General features: G+C 38.7%; 1 protein-coding gene across 3 annotated transcripts in view; it reads left to right on the top strand.

Annotated features, from left to right (window-relative positions):
- NOX4 (NADPH oxidase 4) overlaps positions 1-26125 on the top strand; it is a 110892-nt gene that overhangs the window by 52150 nt on the left and 32617 nt on the right. For all 3 annotated transcript variants that reach the window (XM_038129438.1, XM_038129421.1, XM_038129432.1), the window contains one exon: positions 12565-12646. In XM_038129438.1, coding sequence (XP_037985366.1) covers positions 12565-12646 — 82 coding nt within the window. The remainder of the gene's footprint in view (positions 1-12564; positions 12647-26125) is intronic.

Below are 26125 nucleotides of genomic sequence, written 5' to 3'. Positions count from 1 at the left end.
TCCCTTGAGAAATATGAACAATAAAATTGCCTACTAAATGAAAAAAAATATAAAAGGTAATATCTCTTGAAAAAAAAAAAAAAACACAACTTTTTAATAGAAAAAATTATTCTCAGATAATCCTCAGATAATTCATATTGTCAAGAATACTGTCCAAAAGCCAGAAATATCACTTGTAAATGCTCTCCCAACCTCTTCTTAGGATTTGTATGTCTCCAGCTTTCTTTATCTACTCTTGGCTGGATTCCCAGCTTAGGGTATATTTGCTGTAATATGCCATGGTCTCACTCTGTCCTGTGGAGACACACACTAACATCTTGGCAGAGTGAAGTTTCTGGCAGGGAAACTGGGAAAAGAGATGGGCATGTGAGAAAACTTAACTGTGACTTGCCTGAAGTGCTGCCTTTTATTTATATATGCATGCCCCCGCATATCCCATAAGCTTTCAGCATTTGGGTGTGGTTTTTAGATTTTAAATTTTAAATTTTTTTCTCTTATAATCTCAATATCCTTGATAAACCATGGTTTGATTTGCAATGTTTGACCATCTACAGAGAGTAAAATTTGGACAATGGTTTACAGAAAGCATCACTGTCTTAGTAATTTGAAGGGAACTTCTGCATATAGAAGCTGGTAATGAGTGGATGACTGCTTAGCTTTGTGACTTATCTGAAATCAGAACATTTTTAAGGAAAAATGTTAATAAAACTTAAAATCCTATAGTGAACACCATGATCATGAATAAGAGAGAATGCTTCACTGTTGGGGAGAGAGCCTGGAAAGTCTGTGGGTCCAAAGAAACATATTAGTGTTTTTTATATTTATTGTAGAAAAAGGCACTCAGTGGAGTGTTCTTTCAGTGTTGAAGGGGGATTTGGGGGAGAGGAGGAGTTTCAGAGCTTATTGGATATTTTGGGTATTGCTCAAGTGTCTGCTGTGAGGATTTTACTGTACTGTCAGCGATAACAAGTACACCTACAGCCTCCAAAAAAGCCTCCTCATGTTATATGAAATTAAAACAAAACAGTGGGCAGTTTCTGCTCTTCACTGCAACAAGCAGCTTTAAGGACTATCTCCTGTCATAAATTTAACATATTCCCTTGTTCATTAAACACACTGTAAGTGCCATTTCCTCAAGGAAAATGCCACAGACACCCACGCACATTTCAGAGTCAAAGCTGTGGTGCTTTGCTGTGCTTTGCCAAGTGACTGGTGCCAGCCTGACGGCACAGGGCTTTCCCTCAAGGATTTCACTTACACTGTGTCAGCTGAGTGTCTCCTCAGCTTAGCTGTGACTGGTTTGAAAAAAGCAAAATTTTTAATTAAAGACATTTTTATAATTTCTGTTATTTGATGTTTTCCTTTTTTAATGGATTGAGGGGATTATGCTAATCATGCCCTGTTATTAACAAGCATGGCAAATTAAACTTTGCGAGTGCAATTTCCAAAAAAAAAGCAGCAATTCCTTAATCCAAAAATTTGTTAAGAAAGAGTATTTCTTTAAAAGTGTCCCATACTTCACAGCTTATATGCTCCAGAATGTGCCATGTCTGCTTGAAGAGGATTTTATCATTTCTGTGCCGTTATGTATTGCTGAGATTGTGATGATGCATTGATGTTTTGTTATGTGCCAGGTCATGACTGGTAACTGGTATCTAATGATAGTTTATACTTACAGGAATTGGCAAAATCACATTTTCAGATAGAGATGTGCAAAGTAATTTCCTTACAGTGATGTGATGAACTGTTTGATCCAAATCATGTTAAACCATTTGTTCTGTGTTCTAGAGAATAGTTATCTGTTTTAGTATTGCATAACAAAATTTTTCAGCTTTCCTCTCCTGTTCAAGGCTGGGAATACTCTTTCTGTTGACTTGAGTAATAAAATAACTTTCATGTAAAAACATATCTATTTAATATTTCATTATGTTCATAACATTATTAGTTGAAAGATGGAGGTGACAACCTCATAGAAAATCCCACAGCATATTTTAACAAAAGTTGACACAAGACCTAGTGCTAAGTCAACAAATATAGGTATTTGTAAACAATTACGGATTAAGAATAAATGAAAACTATCCAGGTTGTATGTAGTAGTTTATATTCAGGCAGTTGTCTGACTTAAGTTCTCAAGAATGACTTGTCTAATTCAAATGTAAGAAGAAATAACAGAATTGCTCACATCAGAGTGAAATTAAACCATACTTTGGGTACATTTTCTGATACACTTGTGTGCATTACGTTTTATCACCTATCAAAAAGAAAAAAGGAGGAAAACAGTATCTAATGGCTCATTTCATTTGTCAGTCATTCAAATGATTTCCTGCTAAGGTTTTGATACTGCCCTTTGAGGGATGTTATAGGAAATGGAGCCTCAGATGTGATTAGATCTTCAGAAAAAAAAATGTACATTTCTTCCCAGTGGATCATCCCCAGCTGACTACCAAAATTTATATAGGAAATAGGATCCAGCTGAGCTCTGATCACATTGTCCTATGTAATGCTTCAGTGTAACTGGTGCTTTCAGAGAAGAATTTGTGTGTGTTCTCTGAAAGAGACAGGCAGCTGAAAACACAGGGGAAATGATTTTTAGATATTAATGGAGTCCCTTAGTACCGTGTTTCTGCTTTTGTTTCTTATTTGCAACCCCACTGTTATTTCTAGCTGTTCAGTTCAGCTAAGTGTTTGGCTGGACAAGCATTTCCCACACAGGGTGCCTGTCAGCGCTGCTCACTCCGAGTGCTGTATCCAGCACAGTGCAACTTTCCCTCTGGGAACAACTTAGCACCTTCCATGCAGGTATTCACACTACCTGGCTGTGAGCAAGGCCGAATTATGCCTGGTGATCCCTCTAAGGTCAGCTAAGCCTTGGTGATCAGCAGCAGGGCTCAAAGCTGCTGTTGGAGGGACGAGGGTTGGGCCATCTCTACTTTATATTCCAAGGCTGTGAGTGAGGGTGAATTAGCAAGGAAACTCCCATTCTTTTTCACAAACTCCTTTTTTCTTTGGCATTCCCCTTCTCCTCCCATCCCTGCCCCAGCTGAAAGAAGCCAGTATTTAACCTGCCCATCCTGTCTGAAGCTTATTGCAGGGCAGTGTCTTGCCCTGCATGTCTATCAGCTGTGCGTGCAGGCAGTTGGCTCCTAACCAGCTGTGTCCCTCTTGTCAAACTGACATGGGTTTTCAGTTTTGTTCAAAGGTGGCAATTAATGGAAACAACACAAAATATTGCTATTTATATTTTTTTTCCACAAGCAGACCTGCTGATTATATCCTAGACTCATGGAATGGTTTGGGCTGGAAGGGACCTTAAAGATCATCCAGTTCCAGCCTTGGAGACATAAAAAACCCAACTAAACATGGCTATGAGCAGCCTGCTCTTTCTAACCATGCTTAGAGCAAGACTAGATTATCTCCTAAGATTTCTTCTGCCCTCAGGGATTCTGTGATTTTCTGTAGTTATTACGCAGTAATTTATTTGCATATTTGAGAGTAATGATGAAGTTGCGTTTGTATTAGTCAGAGGGTGAAATGATCCCATACTTACAGTTTAAATTGTCACCAAATATGAATAGGCCCAAAGTGACTGGTAGTGGTTTTGTTATGATACAAAATTTCAGTCTTGGATAGAACTAATTCCATTATTTTTTGACTGGCATATTAATCTGTTTAATGAAAAGTTCTTGTCGCTTGTTCAAATGTATAAAATATATGACACTTGCAAACCTATTTTTAGACCTGGCTAAAAATACCAGGGGATGTATGCATGCCGGTGTTTAATATATTTGGTGACAAGCTAATACACATGGCTGGCAATGATGAGACCACGGCAGCCCAAGAATAACACTTTGGAATCATGATAACTATTCCCATGAAGACATCAGCTTAGTGCTCAGCAGCAATAAAGAGAAAAATTATTAGGAGTATAGTAGAGAATAAAGCCAAGGAGATGATTGTGCTGCTGGTGGGTGTTTCGTGGTGCTACCAGGACTTCAATCCTGTGTGCAGGTCTGGTCTTCATCACTCAGACATGACACTGGCCAGAGTTCAGGAAGGAGTGGCAAAGAAGATCAAAAGCGTAGAGGCTTCCAAACATGGGATAACTGACTATGCAGGGACTATTTAGCCTGAAAAAGATATATTCAGGGGAATATAGCCACATTCTGCAAAATCATGCATGATGCTGAAAGAGTGGGTGGGTGGAGCCTGACTGTTCACAGTTTCTGCCAGTATCGGAATTTTTGGCCGTCAAATACAGTCAGTAAGATTTCAGAGCAAACATAAGGTGATGAATCTTCATGTAGCAAATATAAGGTGTAGAATCTTCATTAATCTTCATCTCCATGTGAGAAACGCATGGAACTCCTTGTCAAGGAGTGTGGAATGGATTAGTTTACATGAGGACTGGGCAAGTACATTAAAAAGAAGTCTAAGAATTTCTTATTAGACAAACCACGTTAGATTCAGGACATGCACTGACATAGAAAATCAGAAGGGTCTTACCCTGCAATCATTCTTCCATGTGTCCACAAATGAATCCAGATATTAGAGTAGGGGGGCCTTGGTGTGAATCAGTACAGTCTGATGAATTGTGCCTTTGCTCAGCCTTTTAGCGGCAAACCCTCTGGAGATGTGGAGAGCTGGATAGTATTGCAGTAATTGCACATCTGGATAGTAGCTCCATTTCAGTGTTAAAAAATTCTATATAGCTTTTGGAAGGTTGGACTTTATCAAGTTTCTGTATCAGATTACAAGTAACAAAGAGAGAACCAGTTAAATTCCCCTCCTTTGCGTAGTTTGAGTATATTTTTTTTCTTTTTCTATGAAATAAGGGCTTTTTAGAACAAGTGTTACTACATTATCGTAAAGCCCAAAGGCCAGCGCTTGATCATTTCTTCTGGCTTGTCGTGAAAGAGGAAAGTACAGCGCTAGTGAAGGAAATGGTAGTTGAGCCTCCCTGCATTTGCTCATGGGGAATTCACAAAGCAAAGTGTAGCCCTTCATGGCTAAAGGCAGCAACTATAGAATGCAGTGCTATAAAAAATCTGCATAAATAACTTTTCCTTCAGAGCATGTATTTATAAAGGTATTTTTTAAAGTGGAAGTTCTGTGTTGTTTAGAAACCATGTTTTACTGTTGTACTTTGTAAGAGCTGAGTTGTGGAATGAGCTTTACTGTCATGACAGTAAATAGTCTTCAGCTATAGTAAGTATCTATCTCTAAGGCAAAAAATGTTCCTTGACTAAAGTTCCTTGGTTATTTTGAACTCCAGCAGTCAGCTAATTCCCAACTCCACTAGGAGCTGTGTAACCTTCAGGAGGATTTCTAACTCAGTAGTGAGCATCAAGACTGCTTGTTGTGTTTGCTTCTCTTCCCTGGCTGTCTGGGAAACCCAGGCCTGGCAGTGTAGCTAACAGGCAGTCTGGGTCATTCAGTGATGTCTTGTCAGATCAGTCATACAAAATGCAGTCTAAATATGGTCCTCCAAATCTTTCCTCCCTGTTTTGAAACAAAACAAGTGATGCTTTTTCCTTCTTATCATTCATCTTCTAACCTTTTAGGGTTCCTGGGAAAAGAACTGCCTTTTGCTCCGCTTCTTCATTGGCTCATACATGGCCACATATACCTAAATCATGCAAGATATGTGATTATAGTTTGGGAGATCTATGTTAGAAATGGATGAAAAAAGGAAATAGTTAGAAAAGATGAGGGAGAGCTAGTTAGAAGTAAATCCATCCAAGCTAATTTTGATGTAGCAGTTGGGACAAATTTAAGGACACAAGAAAGCACCTAGAATTCCATCAGGAAAAGGATTTGCCTATGCTGGAATCAGGGAGGGAGAATGATTTGGAACTGGTGGGCACACAGCTAGAGAAAAGAGAAGGAGCTTTTTAGGGTGCAAAGGCAGGTTGGAAGGTAAAGCAGGGAGTACACAGACTTTCTTTAAAGAAAGGAGGACTATTCCACAGATCCTGAGTGACTGGGAGTTCACTGCAGATCTATGTAATGATTAGTTGAATTCCTATTTCCCCCCTCTCTGCTTATAAACTAATGTCCTGTAAAAGAAAATGTTGAAAGGAAGGATGATCAGTTTATTCATTTACCTTAGAAAATGACGAGTCCACTTGCCTTTCTGTAAAGGCTTCTCTATTTCCCTTAAATAAATCTAAAGAGCAAAGGGTTTATATATAGTTTTCAACTTCCTGGGTTTTCACTAGTTTTCAGGGTTTTTCAGTAACTCTGTAAATAATGACACTAATTAGTCTTTCAGACAACTGATCAGGAGGGAAGGAAATGGTGATGAAAAATAGGAGAATTAAACTCTGTTAGGCTTAATGGACTGAGAATCATGGAAGTTCAGTCTGGTCAAAAAGCCTGTCTCTATCGGCAAAATATGTACGTTTCAGGGAAATTCCAAGGCTGATGATATAATAATTTTGGAACCTTTTAATCATCAGCATTGACTCATCATCCTTTTTTTCCTCCCCTTTTAATCTGATGGAGGATATTTGTAGCACTGACTCTTCAAGAGGAGAGAAGTGATAACTCCTTAACTTCAGGAACTTTGGCCATTAATAAGCCACAGGTCAAACTAAAATATCAGACATTTCATTTTTATGCCATCTTGTTGCTCATCATCATTTTATAGCCCTTAACTGGCAAAGACTTCTTCCTAATTGCCTTTTATTTTTACAAGGCACTGCAGAACTACTTATGACAGCATTTCCAAATTTACGGAGCTTGAAAACAAGTCATATTAGTGGATCTCAGATCCTATTAAATATCATCAGCAGTTTTAAGAAAGCTGACTTCTTTTTAAATTTATTTTGTTTTAATTACTGCAAGTTGTTATTTGTGACATGGAAGGTGTTCAGACCACTGTGCATTTTGTATTAAACTAGGCAGATTTTTTAGTTTGAAATTGCAGGACTTAAAAGTATCCTTGTGGTGAAAGGTGGAACTGATACTTTTTTCTCAGTGAATGCAGAAGAGGTAATTACAGAAACATGACTACAAAATATCCAAATGTAGAAGAGTGTCACTATGGATAGACCGTTTGGTGGTCTGATTAAGCTGTTCTGTTCTCCCACTCTCTGGTTGCTTTCTCATCACATTTCTTTTTAACCTTATTAACTTAACTTTTTAAAAAAATCCATAAAACTGGTATTAATGAAATCCTTATCCTGTTAAGCCAATTGCCATCAGTGTTACAGTGTTCTTAATTGAGTTGATTGTATGCAATTACACCTTTTTTTATTACCAGTTCAGAAAATGGTCCGAAAATGTTGGGTAAAAGGTGGTTGGTATAAACAAACCAGTAATGTCTCAGACTTCAGCTATATAGTGCAGTGACCTCATAGCTTCATACCCATCAAACTCTGAAGGAGCTGGTATTTGATTTTTCAAGACCCTTGGAATTCAGCAGAGTAAAATCACAGTGAAAGTGATTTTGCTGTTATTTTCTGTAAGACATTTTGTAACAAGAAGGAGTGAGAAAAGACAACCACAAGACCTGACTTTTAAAGTCAAACCTTACACAACTGCAGTGTGTGACTTTTGGCATAATTTTTGAAATGCTAAAGCAATAAGAACTTCAGGGACGTGACAGCTTTGAAAAACAAGGCCAGTGCTTATTTTGCCACAGCATGTTTCTGTCTACAGAATGTGAATAATAATGTGTTTTAAGTCACAGGGACCTTCTACAGAAATTATTTTTCTCCACTGTGAGAAGCCCCAGATATTAAAATACTGCAAAAATTTCCTTTGTCTCTCTTTCCACTTCTGTAATAATGTATCCTGGAAGAAGGAAACTTGACTGTGTAACCCGTTGGAGTGACCTTCAGACCGTATGCCCATTCTTGCTCTCATTTTTCTGACATTACTGTCAACTCACCATACTGAGTGCAACCCCATTCTGTTTGAGAACAAATATGGCATTAATCTAAATATTTTAAAGGGAAAAATTCTCTTGAAATGCATCCTTCTGTCCTTGTAGATTAACTGGCTTGGTGTAACATGTATTACCATAAAGATGGTAAGGGTATTTACAACTGAGGTTCCAGTAGCTGACTTGTGAATATGTTATGCTGGGAGGGAGAGAAGGAGCAAAAGGTAGAACAGAGAGAAGAAAACTTAGATAAAAGACAGGGAAGAAAGGTGTATAAATATATAGGATAGGGTAAATCCATAAAGATTTCAATGGCAAACTTCCTCTTCTTTATAGTCTGCAGCCTTCCTGATTTAGGAGGACAGTGCATAAGATTGTGTTATTACAACCAGTCTCCAGTCATCTCAGGTAACTGATTATGCTCCATGTTTAGCTAAATATGTATGGTCTCACTGAGACTGCCTAAATTTAATTGAGGACTTCTCACTGATAAAGGATTTGGAATGAATCGTACACTCAAAACTAAAGCCAGGAGGAAGCTGAGGCACTCATCACATTGAAAACATAATTTTGACATAAGATGTGACTGTGCAACCCTTCTTGATGTCTCTGAGAACTTTGTCCTGTAGGCAGACTTATGGGAGCATCAGTGAGATAGGCTGCAGTGTCCGCACAGCAGAGCGACAAAACAGTCGGTGGTTTAGCTGATCTCAAACAATGTGAACAATCCTGTAGCTAGTACAGACTTTAATTCATGCAAATTGTATTAATAGAATGAGGAACAGAGAAGGTAATTGCCAGTTTTCAGAAGTAAGCAACCTTGGCTAAGTAAATGTTATTCTTTTTTATTTTAATGAATCAGACCAACACCTAGACAAAAGCATCACAGGAAAAATGACTCAATTTTGGAAGATACCTCTCTAAAATTATCCAAGTAATGAAAAAATTGTGACTTGTTTTAGTTCTATTGGTCAACTACTGATTGCAAATCAAAATAATGTAAACATGTTCTAACTATTGGTTTCATTAGTTTTCAAGTCTTTCATTTGTTGTTGTAGCATGAATTAGAACAAGGTCTTAGGTTTCTGAAAAAATGCTGCCCCCTTTGGAAAGCTATTGTTGTGACATTTTTCTTGTGAATTGAAAAGCCTTCTCTTGTAAAGCATTAGTCTTCTCATATTTCCTTTTGTAAGAGCACCAAAAGTACCTGTCCTGTCAGTAGCTACCAAAGCTCTTGTCACCTCCCTCATCACCTTGATGGATGGTCCTTAAAGGCAATATTGTCATTTGTCTAGAGTGACTTTGGTACTAGGCACATATAAGTGTAATAGGAGAATGTCATAGAGCTGAAAAGTGACATGTGTACACTATGGTCCCATGGGACAAATCAGTCCTAAAGATTCCTGCATGGACAGGACATGAAGGTTAATGTGCTGGGAGAAGTTGTAGAATAGATTTGAGACGAGGTGCAACACTACCATGTGGTGTGTTTCTGTGGTGTCCTGGTTTCAGCTGGAACAGTCAATTTTCATACTAATAGTTGGTACAGTGCTGTGTTTTGGATTTAGGATGAGAATAATGTTGATCACACACTGGTGTTTTAGTTGTTGCCAAGTAGTCTTTATGCTAAGACAAGGACTTTTCATCTTTATATGCCCTGCCAGTGAGAAGGCTGGAAGGCACAAGGAGTTGGGCGGGACGCAGTCAGATCAGCTGACCCCAGCTGATCATAGGGGTATTCTATAGAATATGGCATCATGTTCAGTGCATAAACTGTGAGAAAAGCTGGCCAGGAGCCACTGCTCAGGAGATAGCTGGGCATTGGTTGGCAAGTGTGAGCCAATTGCATTGTGCATCACTTGTTTTGTATATTCTAATTATTTTTATTATTATCGCCATGAATATAATTTCTTCCCTTGTCTGTCCTAATAAACTGTCTTTGTCTCAACCTATGAGTTTTCTTGCTTTTACTTCTCTGATTCTCTCCCCCATCCCACCGTGGGGGGAGTGAGCAAGCAGCTGTGTGGGGCTTGGTTGCTGTCTGAGGTCACATGGAAAAACGAGTAAAGTCATATGGTGAAAAGAAAATACATCTGCCTGGGAAATTTGCCATAGCGTGGGGGGAATAAAAAAGTTGACTTTAGCTAAAACAAGATCTAGTAGGAAAACTGTTCAGGCCAATTTCAGATGCCATAACTTGGCTGCTTTTGCTCCAGTACTGGCCAGCCCTGTCACACTACTATTCAAAATATTTTCAAGATCGCTGCTTGCTGAATTGAGTCCTGGAGTGCAGCCAGGTGGCCTTGATCAATGTGAAAGGGCAGCAGCACAAGAATAAGTCAGAGTAGGAGATAGAGATAGAATATGGCTCTCTGCCTGGGTGATATCCATCTCAGACAGAACAATGGGTGGGACATATCTGCACAGTCACTGAGATGTGTTTTGTGTCTCCCGGAGAGTCACAGATCCTTACCAAGGTCTGAGAAAACAGCTTCGCTCACCTACCTGTAATGTGGTGTTGTGCAGCATTGAACTGAGTAAGAGCATGTCTCTCTGTGTTTGACATCGCTGTCACACCTGGTTACAGGCCCTCAGAAGTAAATCAGCTGTGCCACTGCATAGACAGATCCTTAATTGTGGTGTCTCATACCGTGTTGTAGAGATCAAAATCCTCAAGTCATGGAAGGAAGTGCTGTCACTCAGTGTTTGCCATGGTAAACTTCCTCCCATTCCTCCACCAGGCACACACAGAGGCTGTTGTTTGAATGAAGGCTTTTGTAAATGATGCCTTGAAATGCATCTGTAGCTTGGGTTGTGTGAGGAGATTACTGAAGCAGGGGTGGAAGTTAATGTGCTGGCTCTGAAACATGAGGGGATATTTTCCATTGGTGAAAACGTTCTGTAGCCTTTCAGTTCTTGTCCATTGTTTTTGAAGATGGTAATGTATCATCTTTAAGGATGATAGGGCATGTGTGTGTACAGCCTATTGCCATGTACCAGAAGACTGAAAGAAAAACAAATTTCTCCATCTTCCTAAAATTTCAAGCAGAGGTCAAGAAGTAGTGTAGTTGCAAGCTTTTCCTCAATGCAGTGACCAGGCTGTTTCCTGAAAGGTACTCATTGGATTTAACTTTCATCTTTACAGTATTGCATTTCTTGAATTTATTTTGTTGGCTACATCTGCTCTTTGTTCTAGTTAGGTACAGGAAGACTAATTTATATTTTGAAGATGTGAGAAAAATTTTGGAGGTAGGAGTGCCTATTTCTTTCAGAATTGAATATGAAGAGGTGTACAAATAAAAGAACAAAGATAAGCCCTTCTTTCTTCACTGGCAGATCCTGGTATCTTATCCAAGATCTTTGCAGTACATTTTAGCCAGCTGAGGAAAGACTCAGGTGTGAGACAGCTGACCTTTAAAACTGAGGCCTTAAAGAGAGAGTTTTCCTTCTGAATTACCTGCTTTTTTCAAGGTATTACAGCTTTATGAAGTATGGTTTGGATGGGTTTCTTTCTACTTTAGAGGCTACATAGCAGAATTGTATCCAAATTAATGGAGTTTAGTTTTGATGACAGAATATTACGTAAAACTAAATGGTTTTTTGTCCTGTAAGTTTCTTGTTCATAAACTTGGTGTTAGAGGATATTTTAAGATATATAGGAATCTGAGAGGAGGAGGACTACACTTACCCTCAGGTTCAGTTTCCAGAATGAAAACTTTCATGGAAGAGAGTTAGATTAGAGAAATCCATGGTACAGCTGCCACACACACCACAGGCTAAAAACTGTGGTTTACTAAAGGAAGGATAATACCTGTAGCTGAACACTTTCAGCTGCAGTTATAAAGTATTGAAGGAAGGGTAGGAGGTGGAAAGGGCATAGATTCTGTGCCACTGTAGGACAGATTAAAGTTGCTGGTGATGGACGGAAAGAAGGAAACAGAGCACATCCCACGCTATGGAGAGCTACTGAAGGAATTTGATCTGGGTGGGAAATCCTATATAGGTCCTACAGATCCCACTTGACTTACTGTGTCTAACCACCTCTAGAGAAAAGCATAAGAGAAAGTCAGTTACACTAACTACAACCACTCCTTCATTTGGTGGTCAGTGAAATTAAGTTACAAAAGCTTTACCTCCTGGAGAAAATCCTATCATGCAATTTTTGAAATAGATAAGGATGACAAAAAAAGAAATCCAGTCTTCCAACCATCCTTAAAAACATCGAGTCTGTTACCAAAGGATTTGTACTGCAGTTTAATTTATATTAATTAATTATGTTTGTTTCAACTACTGTGTTCCTTGAGTGACTGGTGATTTCTTAGGGGATCCTCCTTTCTGTTTAGACTAGACTCTTCAAGGCAGGGACTGTGTATGGCTAGCTGTGCATGATACCCAGAAGACCTCTTTGCAGACCTTAGAAACTTATAGGCACTACTAGAATTCAGTATTGAATGAAAAAAAAGGCATTTTAAAATATTATAAGGTTTTACCGGAAACAGTGATTTTTAGTCCCTCTACGCTTAGTTTTGTCCTCTGCTAAATATTTCTGAAGAGAATTCACTGATATTACTGCTTGCTTACTCGTGGCCTCAACATATAATGCAGAGTCACAGTCTGGGTTTGTTTTTTTTTTTTTCTTTTCTTCTTCTTTTTTTTTTTTCTCTTTGTCCTGACAGAAAGATTTCGGGATTTACTGCTTCTGCATTCAAATCAAGATACAGAGATTCTGCCCATCTTTCAGCAGAGACGCTATCCCAAGTAAGTAAGATTGTCTTCTTGGGAGAAATAAAATCTTTATCTATTTGCAGCAAGGGAGAGTAAAGCATTTATAGCACTGTACATGCTTTTGGTGCAGAATCCTTAGACAGAGCTGTCAGGGAGCCATGTTAGCACTGATCTCTGCAGTCTTTTGACTGGTGTCAAGGAGAAGCAGACATGCATTGCAAGCATGCTCAGCTGTCAGTGGGGGAGGTGGTGGTGATGGTGGTGGAGCACAGATGTTGAGTTGCCTGGATCAGTGTCTGATGGAGCTTTGTTTCTCTGTTGACACAGGTAGATGTTTTATCAGGCTAATCCCCATTCTTGTCTTCTGGGATTCCATCATTGATGGTGACAGATTCCCTTGAATTTTAACAGGCTTTCCTCTGAAAGCCTGCAAACACTAGGAAAGATTTTTTTCTGCCTTTTTTAGGGGTATATGTTTGCCTATATCCCTAAAGGGATTGAAAGATAGTGTTGAGTATTAAGGAGGTCTTGAATGTATTGTGTATCCTGGACAATACCTCTTATTTTTCCAAGTGACATACCTGAGTGAAGCAATGAAAGCTCTTTGCTATTTTATCGAGTAGAAGAAACAGTCACTTTTAGCTTGAACAGAGGAAGTGAAGGGGAAAGAAGAAATAATCCTCATATTAACCCTGACCAGAATGAGCAATGAAAGAATGGTAGTGCAGGGTGGACAGAGGGTGGAGATGAAAGAAAGAATGTATGTAGATAGTCCTTCAATAATGGTGGACACAAGAACAGTTATTTATTTTAGTTATTATTGTTAGGAGGTTTTTGAAATAGATGAGAAGTCAGTGAAGCTAGGTGTCAAATCTCTTTAAATCTAATAATACAAATTTTTTGAAGAACAGTTTGAGAGACTGAGTGCTGAAAGCCAGTCACCTCCTCGCTGTGAGTACTTGAAAATAAAACCACTCAAGGATTAAATCCTGATTATAAAAATGATGAAGTTTTGCTTTGTCTTCAAGAAAGACACAGTTTTATCACCCTAAATTTCTTGTTTGCATTGTCCATTGTCACTATATTACTGGAATACTGTGGAGGTACAATATATGAAATAGTGGAAAGCACCTTATGTATATGGATTGATCTGCTTGTTTCATTAGGACTTCCATGAATTATTACTTTTCTCATCATCCTTTGGAACCCTGGCACCACTACTATGCTTTGCTTGGCTTAGATTATTTCATTTTTGATATGGACACTGTCAGATTGGGCTGAGAAACCAGTTTGTTGTCCTTCCTCAAAGAACAGACTTATCTTTATATAAATCATTCCTAAGATGTTTGACTTTCCATTTCATTACATTCAATTTATTGCTAGCATTCTTGGCAAAAAGTCTACTAACAATATTACACAATGTCAGATTCATGGGCGAATGAGTTGTCTGTTGTCTTCTAACAGAGGATGCATTCAACTCTTCAAAGATCACGGAGCAAATAGCTTGTATGGAGCTCTTCTGCTGTTTGAAGTTATAGTGGCCTTGCATCACAAAAAGGATACATGTTTTCAGCCATGTTACTTGGGAAGATGATTGACTGATTCCTCTAACATACAAAAGTCAGCCAAATTTTGGCACCTAATCAAAAAGAAGTTTGCATATGTTCTTAAAAGCAATAGATTCTTTCTTATAGTATCATTAATTGGTGCAAATTTGCTCACTTGTTACAGAAATTTATCATATATTACAGCCCATTTAGAAACTGGTTGAACATTATTGACTTAGCCAAATTTCCCCAGGGGCTGTCTTTTGAGCAAGGTACTTTTGGTCAGCAAAGTAGAAAACCTGTTTATCTTCATAATATGTCTTATTCCCATATCATTTTTTCACCTTTCCTATTCTCATTTTCACTGAAGGGTAGGTCAACAGAAATTAAGGTAATGAAGAGACAAATCTCCTAAATCAGTGTCCCTTAATTGATTTCAGCTGAGCAGTGGCTGGTTGTACTACATTAGGATCTGAGTAGAAAGGCCATTTTAATGAGATGTTGTCACAGGGCACAAACTGGAGCTTGTAATGATTAAAGAAATCCAAAGAATATTAAAGGTTAAAAATAGAAGAGAATTTTTAGTAGTGACTTAGCTGCATAGCTTGACTAAGCAGGGCTTAGTAGGTAGAAAGGATAAAAGTTCTCACATAATTTAAGAGACAAATGTCCAAAGGAAGGAGATTGGATAGGAGGATGTTCAGCACCACTCAGGATATTCAGAATCATTGCAATAAATATTAAAGGCTAAATGGGAAAACTACAATCCATCAACTTTTGGAAGAATTAGAAACTTTGGTGTTCTTGCCTGAATTATGTTCTTGTTCATTAATTACATTAGGACCTGAACTCTTTCCCAGGTAGCAGCAGCATAATTTTGGGTGCATGTTGTTCTCAGAGATGTCTATGCACTGGAATGTCTGGAAGAAGTTTTCTAGAATATGCTGGATTTTCTGGGTTAAATGTGTCAAAGAAGCTTGCTTTGCCCTCCTAGTTGATGGAGAAATGTGCAATATTTCTGTTGTCCTTGTGTTTGCCTGAGTTTATTTGGACAGCCTTGGCTTAGCTACGGAGCCAATACTTGCTCTGGCAAGCAGAGGATCTTACAAAGATCAAGTCTTACAAAGCCACACAGCACATCACCTTGACTTCTTGGTGTACCACTGTGTGCCCACATGGCATCGTGACCATTAGTTCTCATCGTGGCCTCTGAGGTGGGACACAGTGCTCTGCCAGCTCACACCCACCCGGCCAGCCCAGCCTGCAGTGTTTGTCTTCTCACTTTTCTTCATGGGGTTGCAGAGCAGAAAGAGCTTGGCTCTATCTTATGCTTGTCTCATGCCTAGAGTAGAGTTTTTTAATGAAAACACACTGCACTGCATGTAGTTACATGTTACAGAGCTAACAAGAGCAATCCAGGCAAGTCTTTTTGATACCTCAAGTGACTAATGTGGTTCAGGAATCAGATGTGACCAAACCCCCCTTATCCACCTCATCCAGAAACTGATGTGTCCACAAAGAGAAATATTTTGAGGGGAAAACCTGTCTCCTTGCTGACACGAAGCCATTACCATGTCTACAAGGATTCACATTCCTGAAACTAAGAATAAACTTGCAGCTGTGGGCAACCAAATGGGTTGGGGAGCATAGCTATCTGAGAGAACCCTCTGCATGCAAAACAAATGACAGACATATCTGCAGCTCCGTCCTGCTCTCCCTCACTCCACAAGCCTGCTGATGTCACTGAGGGGAGTTATGGCAACACAATCAGGTCTGTCAGCAAACCAGACTTTTTCCAACAAATCTTATCCTGATCCTTATTTTTCAAATTAGCATTACGGCCCCTGTATCTCATAAAAAACCTTTAAGGGTTTCACATTTAGCACATTTCTGCAGGAGCTTTTCTTATGTACCTGCTTCATGCTTTCCTTGCTTGTCCACTTTGCCAGTGTCATTCCTACATGGTTTTTCCACAGTTTCACTCATAAAATGCAAGAACTGCTAGAGTGCAGCAAAGACTACACAGGATTGCTCCTGAAGAAGGCACTACACTCATTAATTTGGCTGCAGGGTCCAGCATGTGATAGGGTGCTTGGTGGTAGCAGGGGCTTAGGTTGCTCCATCCCTGCTGACTCCACTCTGCTTCTGTCTGCCTGTGCTGTGTGCACAAGGGAAGGATATGCAATTGCCTTGAAGTGCCAGGGAGAAGTGCCACTTGTAGCTGGGCCTGATAATGTCAAAAGAAAAAAGCAAACCCAAAAGAACAGAATGATAAGGGAAGAGATAAAAGAAGTGCAAGAGTGAGAAATTAGGTTGCTGGGTGAATAAGGCAGGAGAGAGGCTGACACAGAGCAAAGCAGCGCTTAAGGAGGGATGTGCCAGAGATGCTACTAGCATTACAGGTTCTCAGCAGGTTTTTTTCTGTCTAGAAGTAACTTGACAATTCAGCTGTACTTTATATTTTCAAGTTAGTGCTGAAATCCTCATATAAATATGTGGGGGTTTTTTAGAGGGATTATTTGCTTCTTTTTTTCCCCTTCAGAAATATTTGCAGTCTTCACTCTTATCTTCTGTGGGTTTGATAAAAAAGTTTTTGGGTGATTCACAGATCTTAAGAACAGAAGGAGCGGTAATGTTCCAGCTAATTTGAGTCCCTTCTTAACATAAGCCATAGAGCATTACTGATAATCCCTGCATCCAAGTTTTTCATTCAGCTAGAGCAGGAATTTAGGATCAAATTGAGATGTTAAAAACTGGAAAACTCACAAGCCTTGAGATCAGCTTGTTTCAGTTGTCAGTTTCTTCACTTGTGATAAATTTTTTAACTTCACTTTTCAGTTTCTGCCATTTCACTGTACCATTTTCTGCTGAAGAAGAAGGTCCTGTACCATCTGAAATGACACCTCCATACGAAAGGGTAGAGATCAGTTTAAAACTTGCCCTTCTCTTGAACAAAATAAATAATAATTTCTTGCAGGGTAAGGCTTGCTAAAGAGGTCTCTCTCCCAAAATCTTAAAACCTTTCAAAAGTTTTCCCGCATATTTTTAAAATAAAACAAAATAAACAAAAACAAAAAGACACCAAAAAAAAAAAAAAGGCAGGAATGAAGAAAAACAAAATTTTGGTGACTGTTTCCATAATATGTACCTAGAGGAATAACAGCACTTCTTTATAGTCAAATAGGGAGACAATCTAAACTCATAAATTTGATTGTATAAGATATAAATCTTATTATTTCAATGGGATGACAAAGTCTTTAATTTTGGACAAAAAATGAACTTAGAACCTATCAGGTATGATGAAGTAATATTCACAAAGTTACAAACCATTCTTTTACATATGTTCACAGTAAATTAAGGTAGTCTTCTTGTCTATGCACAAAAATGCTGGTAATCGTCACGAAAAATCCCAAAAAATACAGGATCTTGATATATATCTATATGTATGTATCTCCAAATACATATTTGTGAAGGTCATCTTTGAAAAGCTGCTGAGAAGTTTTTGCTCAAGCAAAGCTAAATGGTGTTATTCAATTCTCATCATGGAGAAGTCTAGACAAATAGACAGCAGAAAGTTAGTGCCCTCCCTAAACCATTGTGTCTTCTGGTTCCCAATTATTTATTTTAATGATGATGGATCTGTGGCAATTTCCTACAGCTTGAGATCTGAGCCAAAAACCAGATAAAATTTCATAAATAATACCCCAGGAATAAAGCCTATGTCTTATTTGTAGCTGCCTTGAGAACATTTTTCTTTTTAGAGGAAAATAATTTGTGTCAAACTCAAGAAAGTAGTGAGATATGGCTGCTAGAAGTGATGCTTCTCAGTCAGTGCATCCACTGAGATTCCCTTGAATCACAGATTGAAACGAGCATGAGAGCAGCTAGCAGAGCATGGCCTAGAAACCCAGTTCAGTTGTATTAGAAACAAAGGCAACATCTTCCCTGGTGTTCTTCAAGGGGAAAAATTGTGACCTATGTGTTCATCACTGAGTCTTCAATGCAAAGGCAAAGAGATTTTTAATTTTAAAAAGAGGTGGAGAACTTTTAAGGAGTGGTTTTCTATTAAAGGCTTCCTGTGAAGTGCTTTACAAAAGATGTCCTCTTGTTATAGAGGAAAAACTGAGGCATGGGACTTTGATATGAGTTACCAGCATCATCCAGGAACAATTCTCCTTAGGATGAGACCAGAAATAGAAATCAGGTCTTCCACAGACCTTTCAGTTGTGTGCAGTTGGCTCTCTCATCTGAAATAACATCTATCCTGTTTTCCACTGCAAAAACACGTGCCCTGCCCATACTGCTGAAATCAGATGGGAAGGTGACAAATGAAGGAGCCTTCAGAAGTGTCCAGACAAGCACTTTAAAGGCTTTGTGTAACATTGTACATGAAGCATGAAAATGACTGGTTTTGAAATGCTCCAAGATTTATTTCAAAATGCACGCTAGAAGCAAACTATCTCATCCTCAGTCTGTATCCTCAGAAACCTGAGTTTCAGAGAATTTTGATGACATGATTAAAAAAGAGACTTTGATGACTTGATTTAAAAAGAGACCTCCTTAAGGAATCTGGAATGACCTTTAAAAAAAATACAAGCTGTTTGAGAAGAATATTTTTAGGAGGTTGGGATTTTGCCTCTTTTTTTTCCTTTTTTCTTTTTTTTAATTTTTTTTTTTAATGTGGCTTTTTGCAGCACTAACACATTATTCTGTAGAGTTTACAAACCAGTGCAAGGTTGAGCTCCATGATAATAAAACCTTCATTCTAATTAAAGTCCATTTTCCCGTCATTAGGGGTTTTTATGAAATGGAAAGAACAGTATCAATGTGGGGGCTGGTAGCTGTTCATTTAAAAGAGCAATCCTGTTACAGGAGTAAAAATGCAACTATTGGATCTAAATCTTTTTTTTTAAACTGAAATGAAAGCAGAAAGAAAAAGGACACTAATTCATACTGTACATTACATATTTGAGCTCAGATTCTACAAAGAACTCGTGTGGACCCATCCAAATAATATCAAATGGGACCAAATCAGTATTTTGAAATATTAGGACTACACATTAAACTAAGATATGGGTCATAAATTCTTCGAGACATAGGCTATATTTGTTCAGAATACCAGTACAATATTTCAGTAACTTGTAAAATAAAGACATTTTTGTTCTGTTTCCAGTAGCCTCGAGTTCATGTAATAACAGCACAAAGTGAACCAATCCCTTTAATGTCAAGGGGAATTTTGCTGCTAACTTCAACAGGGCTCAGACCTGAAATCTAAGGCACAAATATAAATCTTTCTAGGTAGAAAGATGTGAGGAAAAAAAAAAAAGAGATTTGTGCAGCAACATACGTGCAAAACTCAAGCTCCGTGTGCACACATATTATCTTTTAAGTAGCAAGCATTCTAGATGCTACTTGAACTTACCTGTTTCTCAAAGCACAGTTGTGGCTCATTAGCAGGAATGAACTGTTCCATGCCAAACATTGTGGTAATCCTGTTGAGAATGGGAAGTGGCTGACTGAGAATAAAAGATGATTAAACCTTTCACAACTTTTGGGAGATTAAATCGTTGCTTTCTTCAAAGTGCATGGGGTAAGAGAAATCATTAGAGCTGGTTTTCATTTGGTTATCTGGGAGTATGAGCATGGTTCTTGATAAAGTTTGCTGATTAATTGATGCATACATGTCTACTACTTAACAGCATCATGAGACTGTGGGGAATTATCTGCCACCAGATATCTTGAGAGATTTCTTTTTAAACAACTCAAACAGAAGTTATAGTAGTTTGATGTTGTAAGTATTAGTGAGGTTCTTTGATTCATTATGTAAGAGAGTTAAAATGATCCCTTCCACCCTTATATCCAATTTTATTGTAGTTTTTAAAATAATGGCTCATATTAGTTTAAAAAAGAAGTTTCACAATTACCATAGTTACAGAAATCCAAGCACCAGGCTCTGTAAAAGAAGAGAAACAAGTGCTAAGGAGTTTGGTTGTTGACAGTAGGAATTTCCTCCTGGATGCAGCAGTCCTGTGCAACCTACTCCAGGCAGGGGTTGAACTTGATCACCTCCAGAGGTCCCTTCCAAGTCTAACCACTCTGTGATTCTGTGGTTCCATGTGACTCTGGATAAAAGGTGGCAGCATCATTCATTCACTCCTATACGCCTACCTGCACATTAGCATTTTTATTTTTGGCCCCATTCTTTCAGTGAGGGACTCCAAGGCTGTTTTCTTTAATATAAACTGTTAAAGGAGACGACATCTTTGATTGATGTTTTGTTAGTAAGTCTTGGTGGAAAAGGGAGAAAAGAAAGATTCCAGCTATAATAAGGGGCAAAATGGACTATGTTATGCCCCTAAACATTTGGAGGAAAAAGAAAAAGCTGCCTGCCATGTTATCCTTTGTGTTTCATGTCAGACATAAGCCATAAATGCACTCCCTGGTCTTTAACAATGGTAGCAATTTGTCAACACTCTTTGCAGTTTTGGCCATTTGCCAAATAGGTTTGAAGGTGCAGGTAAAGTGTCAGATAAGCATTTCATACATATCACAAGTGTCTCTGAGCAGAAAGCACAAACATTCAAGACAAAGGAGACTGTTAGTGTTCTAGTTGTGCATAAAATGGGCAAAGATGGTTTGTTCTTTTCAGGACATGAGCCTGGGTTTAAGTTTTAGCAGCCTTTTGCTGCATGGCACTGGTAGAGTGGTTTAATTCTGAGTGCCAGGCTCTTTAATGTATACGTGAGGAAGACGCTTCACATTTCTTTTCCGTGAAACATGTTGGCCTTTAAACTCTTGGTGATAATCAGAGGCAGCAACAGGTCCATGTTGATCTAACAGCCATTCCCTATCTCGTCAGAGAAATATATAGGAGACGTGGTCTGTGGGATGCCAAGAGGACCACCCTGAGTTGAGCATCCCCAAATATACACGTCAGCCTCATTTCATGGAGGAAACTGTCTCAACATCTGGGCTAGAGCTTAGCTCAGAGCTATGAAGTTGTAAAAATTGGCAGTGGTGGAAAAGCTATGTCATCCTATAGTATGTTATTGTAGATGTTAATTATCCTCAGTCATGAGGACAGGAGTTGGCTGCTGGTTGATAGTGCCCAGTGGGCCAAGCCTAGCCCCAAGGAAACTTCTTCTGTGACCTTGTCAAGTGGTTTGAAAGAATCACAAGTGCTTTTGAATGGCCAGACAGCTAGCAGCTGGAAAACATTGTTAGCAGCTGCAGGACTGCAACAGCCCATGATATTAGCTGCCAAATCCTTTCTGATTGTTGCCTAATCAGCTGGCTGAGGCTGCTCACAGAGTTGGAAACTGAAGTAACTAAGTCCAAACAGAAAAGCTGTTTGAATAGAAGATATGTACTGATGTGTTGGATGGTGAAGATAAATTTGGTGGTAGTCAGAGTTCCTGGTTGTTGTTTTTTAATAGAAGAATCTCGTGGGTTACATGTTTGTAGAAAATTATTAGTCTAAGCATCTGCACCTAACGTGAGCCATCAGGTGTGTCAAGTGAGGTGATTAATGATGTGTTTCTGTTGTATCAAGAATGTGATGACATTTTTTCTTCCCTTAAAGCAATGAGAGAAGGTGTAATATAAGCACCAGCCAGAAAGAAAAGATACGGAAATAATTTGCTTTGGATCCTAATAACTTTGATATAATACTTTGCTTTATGTCTTAATTATCCATTGCTGTCAAGGTATCTTTATAAAACAAGGTTTAAATTAAATTTGTGTGGGGTAGAAAGTCATGTAGAATCAAACATTTAAAACTTTCTCATTCCCCTGGGAGTTTCTATAAAGCAAAATTGCTGCCTGCTCCAAAAATCCCCACAGCATCAGGGTCAGTCCTGTTACCTCAGGTCTGCTTCATCAGTATGGAAATGATAACCTATATTACAAATAGGTTATTCTCTGTATTCTCCATGGTTTCAAAAAAATACTCAAAAGCGTCTTATGAAAGCAACATGCCTGAGAGTTTCCAAGGTCTTGTTTTCCCTCTGCATGGTTCATCATGATGTTACATAAGGATATTATAGCTTTGTATTTCCACTCATTGTATACGGTGTCTTCAAGATTAAAATAGGTTTTCTAGTTACATTAGTGTTGGTGATTTCTAATATTATTCAGGTTTAATTAGTTCCTCTTTTCGACAAATCACCTGAACAGATTGAATATTTTTATTATATTGAACCAGTTCTGAAACTCTTACAATAGATTAAATTTTTCTTTTACTTGCATGGATAGCTGAAGTTTCCCAAATAATATTTGAAATGCAGACATGCATTTACAGTGATTTCTTCAAAATGAACGTATTTGCGTCCCTTCTCAAAAGACTTTTGAAAGCTATTTTTACTTTTTTTTTCCTCTGCCTTATTTCCTAATGTTGTTATGGAAAATGCAGCAATGGAAGTGGCTGTTAACAATTTCTCCATCACGCGGTGCTCTTTTACCAGAACAGGCAAAGAAATGGTGGCAGAACTGAGCCATCCATTTTCCTGTGCTTCAACTTGGACAAGGTAAATAATGTAGATGTAATGTTATCTTGTGAAGGAGTTACAAACATGATGTTCTGGCTGTTTGGGCATTGTGAAGATGAAACTCTGTGATCTTAATAATACACCAAGACTGTCTCCTGCCGCTGCAGTTTTCAAGGGAACCATCTCTAGGATTTCAACATGTCACTCCATGAATAAGAGTTTGAAGTGCGTTGGAGAGATCCCACTCACTTTCCTCAGCTCTAGGAAACTGGCACTTCATTCGAGCTGGTATAAGGTAAACTCTGGAGTTGTGAACTGAACCCAGGCTTTCCGCAAATTTTTAGTATAAGCTGGAAGAAAAACTAGAAAGTACCAAAATCTATTTATTAGGGTGATGCAGTGAGCAATTCAGTGTCTGTGCCAGTGTTTCTGAGTGCTGCTGTCCTGAAGGATCACTTCTGGTCTGTAACCAGTGTAATAGTCATTGGTTACATAGTTAAGTTATGCCAGAGTGAAATGCTGTGCTGCTTTCCATCCAGAAAGAGCAGACTTTCTGTGAAGGGCAGATGTTACATTCCAGCCCCTCTGTCAGCCCTGTTTTGTTTCAAGGAGACAACATGAAATTCCGCATCAACTCACATTGTCAGACATGAGTGCTGAGCAGAAGCAAAAGGAAAAAACTCTACTATAGTTTGTTTTCTGAATAGCGGGAAGGGAAGGGAAGGGAAGGGAAGGGAAGGGAAGGGAAGGGAAGGGAAGGGAAGGGAAGGGAAGGGAAGGGAAGGGAAGGGAAGGGAAGGGAAGGGAAGGGAAGGGAAGGGAAGGGAAGGGAAGGGAAGGGAAGGGAAGGGAAGGGAAGGGCAGATGTAACTTTCTGTTTTGTTCACAGTCCATACATTACATGGAGAAAAATTCCTTAATTCAAAAGAGCAGGTTTACCCTGTGGGATCAGCAGAGCAAAATATAATGAGCTTGTTCAGTGACACAGGCTGTAATGAGAGTCTCTGGGCACTGCTCTTCTGTGACAGGCAAGCCATGTTCGTATTGATGGACAACCTCATCTCCCTCTGTTTTGTACTGGGAAGGAGGGTTGAAGGAATGTCTTGTTCATTTATTTGTGAATTGCTGTGACCTGATGTGAGAACAGGCTGAGTTTAGAATCTGCAAATCTTCTTTCACACGTGGTTCCATTAGCATTTGAACATCTTCATTCCAAGGCTTAAGTGCAGCAGAATGGTTGTCCCTGGAGTTCAGCTCCTGCTTCCCTCTTTTTAGAGTCAGCAGAAGCTGAGATGGGGAACTTTCCTAGCTTTCACTGCTCCATCTGTAGCTGTGCCTCGCTGTCTGAGAGCATAGTTAGTGTGCATCTATGTACATTTTGCCTCTCTGTTGTTAGATGGCAGTAACTGGATATGTAATGGTTGATGGTTAACTTTTTTTATTGGTGCATATTTGCACTGCAGTTAAGGAATCCACTTTAAAGAAGCCGTGCAAATAGGAGCAATCAAAATTTGATCTGTCTCTCTCAAGTAATTTGATAGCAAAATAGAGCAGGTTGGCTGCAGGCTGCTCTTAAGAGCTTGAATTTAAGAAATCCATTTATGTCTGCATTGGCAATTCCAGCTGTTTGTGGTCAGAGGCACCCCCCTCACCAATTTAATTTTATTTTTAGTTATTTGGCACTGCACTCAGATTCTGGCACCAGTGAAGAGCATGTGCACCATGTAGAAATGTTTTGGCAATTATGATCCAATTAGGTTTAGCTTCTTTCCTTGTTCGATCCTTCTTATGATATCCAGCAAGAAGACTCATGACTGAGATATTTAGCATCTATTAATAAACCAAAAATATCTCAATTTTGCAGAGTCTGGAATCTGTTTATCTCTGTACTGAAGGTTCCTTGAAGAATGACATTTCAAGGGAAATTATCATTAAAACTGCTTCAAAGAAAAATATATATGAAAAGTAATTCTAAGTCATGTATGGTTTTATTGTCATTGGGCCACTTGTGTTAAAACCCCTCCTGGGCACTCAGGTATTTGAACACTGTCATCTAAGGTTAGCTAAACTGATCAAATAGGATTAACAAGGAGATAACAAGGATGGTGGTTTTATCCACAGTCATCTTTACCCTTTCTTTAATTTGTTTGCCTTGGCAAGGCTTATCCGGTGAGACATTAAGTTATTGCTTACCCTTTTTTAAACTGTCAGGTCAGATCTGAAGATAAAAGCCATCAGTTGGACAGATGGAAACCGTAAAACAACAAATATCTAGAAACACTCATTTGAGTAATGTTGTATTCCTTTCCTTTTACTTGCTCATTAAAGATTGTGATCCATTTATTGTTGAAATTTATGCCCGCCATTACAGGGTATTTATGGGCCTCACAAACTTTTAACGAAGTCATTTTTGCAATGCTTGTCTCTGTCTGAGAATTACAACTATTTCTGTCTAACAGGTAGATACAGTCACAGTGTCAAGCTGACTTGCCCAGGTTCTCCTAAGAAAGGTATGACAGAGACTGGGTCGATCCCAGCACAGCACCTAAGCTGCTGCATTCCTCCTTTCTCTTTTTGCTCTTTGTAAAGTTCCTACACCAAGGGGGAAGTACCTTTTGATTAGGGATCTTTAGGCACTTTCACAGTAGTTGAAGTGATGTTGGTGGTTCAGTGGTGGTTGATACATGCAGTCATTAGGAAAATGGTTGATACATGCAGCCATTAGGAAAAACACTAATGCAGTTTTCAGAGTCTCAGAGAGGAACAACCAGAAAGTATTCACCTGTCTGTCCAATTTTACCTTTACAATTTGTTTAAAATACAGCTGTTAAGGGAGTCCTTAAACAGAAGCAAATTAGATGATATGTGGATCCCCTAAATCACTGATCGCAGCTGATGGACAAAGAGTGAGGTCTTACAAAGACGAGGTTTAGTAGATACATAGAACCTAGAGGGCTGGAATTTTATCCAATCTGTACTACCCATGTCCTGTTGCCTACATGCAGTCATAGGCACTATAGCAGGATAAACAGCAAAAAAGTTGTTTCACTAAAGTTAATCTACTTTTATAGTGTATTTCTGCCTGATAATACACCTTTTACTCCTGCAGAACTAAATTCTGATATCATGTAGTTCAGTGACATTTTTGCCATTTGTTTTGTACCAGAATCAGATTTTTTTTTTTCTATAGAGAATTCAGCTAAGTATTATCTAGATAAGAATATAGCACAGTGTATTAAATGAAGAAAAAGTCAATGTTGACAGGTGGGAAGCAGCAAATAGTTCTTAAGCAGAGAGCTTTAAAATGAGTAAGGTATAAATAGGGAGCAATTCATCTTGGGATGTGTTCTTTCAATATATCAAATAATGAATGATAAGGAGGGAGATGTAAACACCAAGTTAATTAAATCCTCGGATGATATTGGACCAGGGAGGGTAGTGTATATCAGAGCAGATGGAATGAAATTTCTGGATCATCT

The sequence above is a fragment of the Motacilla alba genome, chromosome 1 (assembly GCF_015832195.1).
Source record: "Motacilla alba alba isolate MOTALB_02 chromosome 1, Motacilla_alba_V1.0_pri, whole genome shotgun sequence".
NCBI lineage: Eukaryota > Metazoa > Chordata > Aves > Passeriformes > Motacillidae > Motacilla > Motacilla alba.
This window is presented reverse-complemented; position numbering and strand designations above follow the sequence as displayed.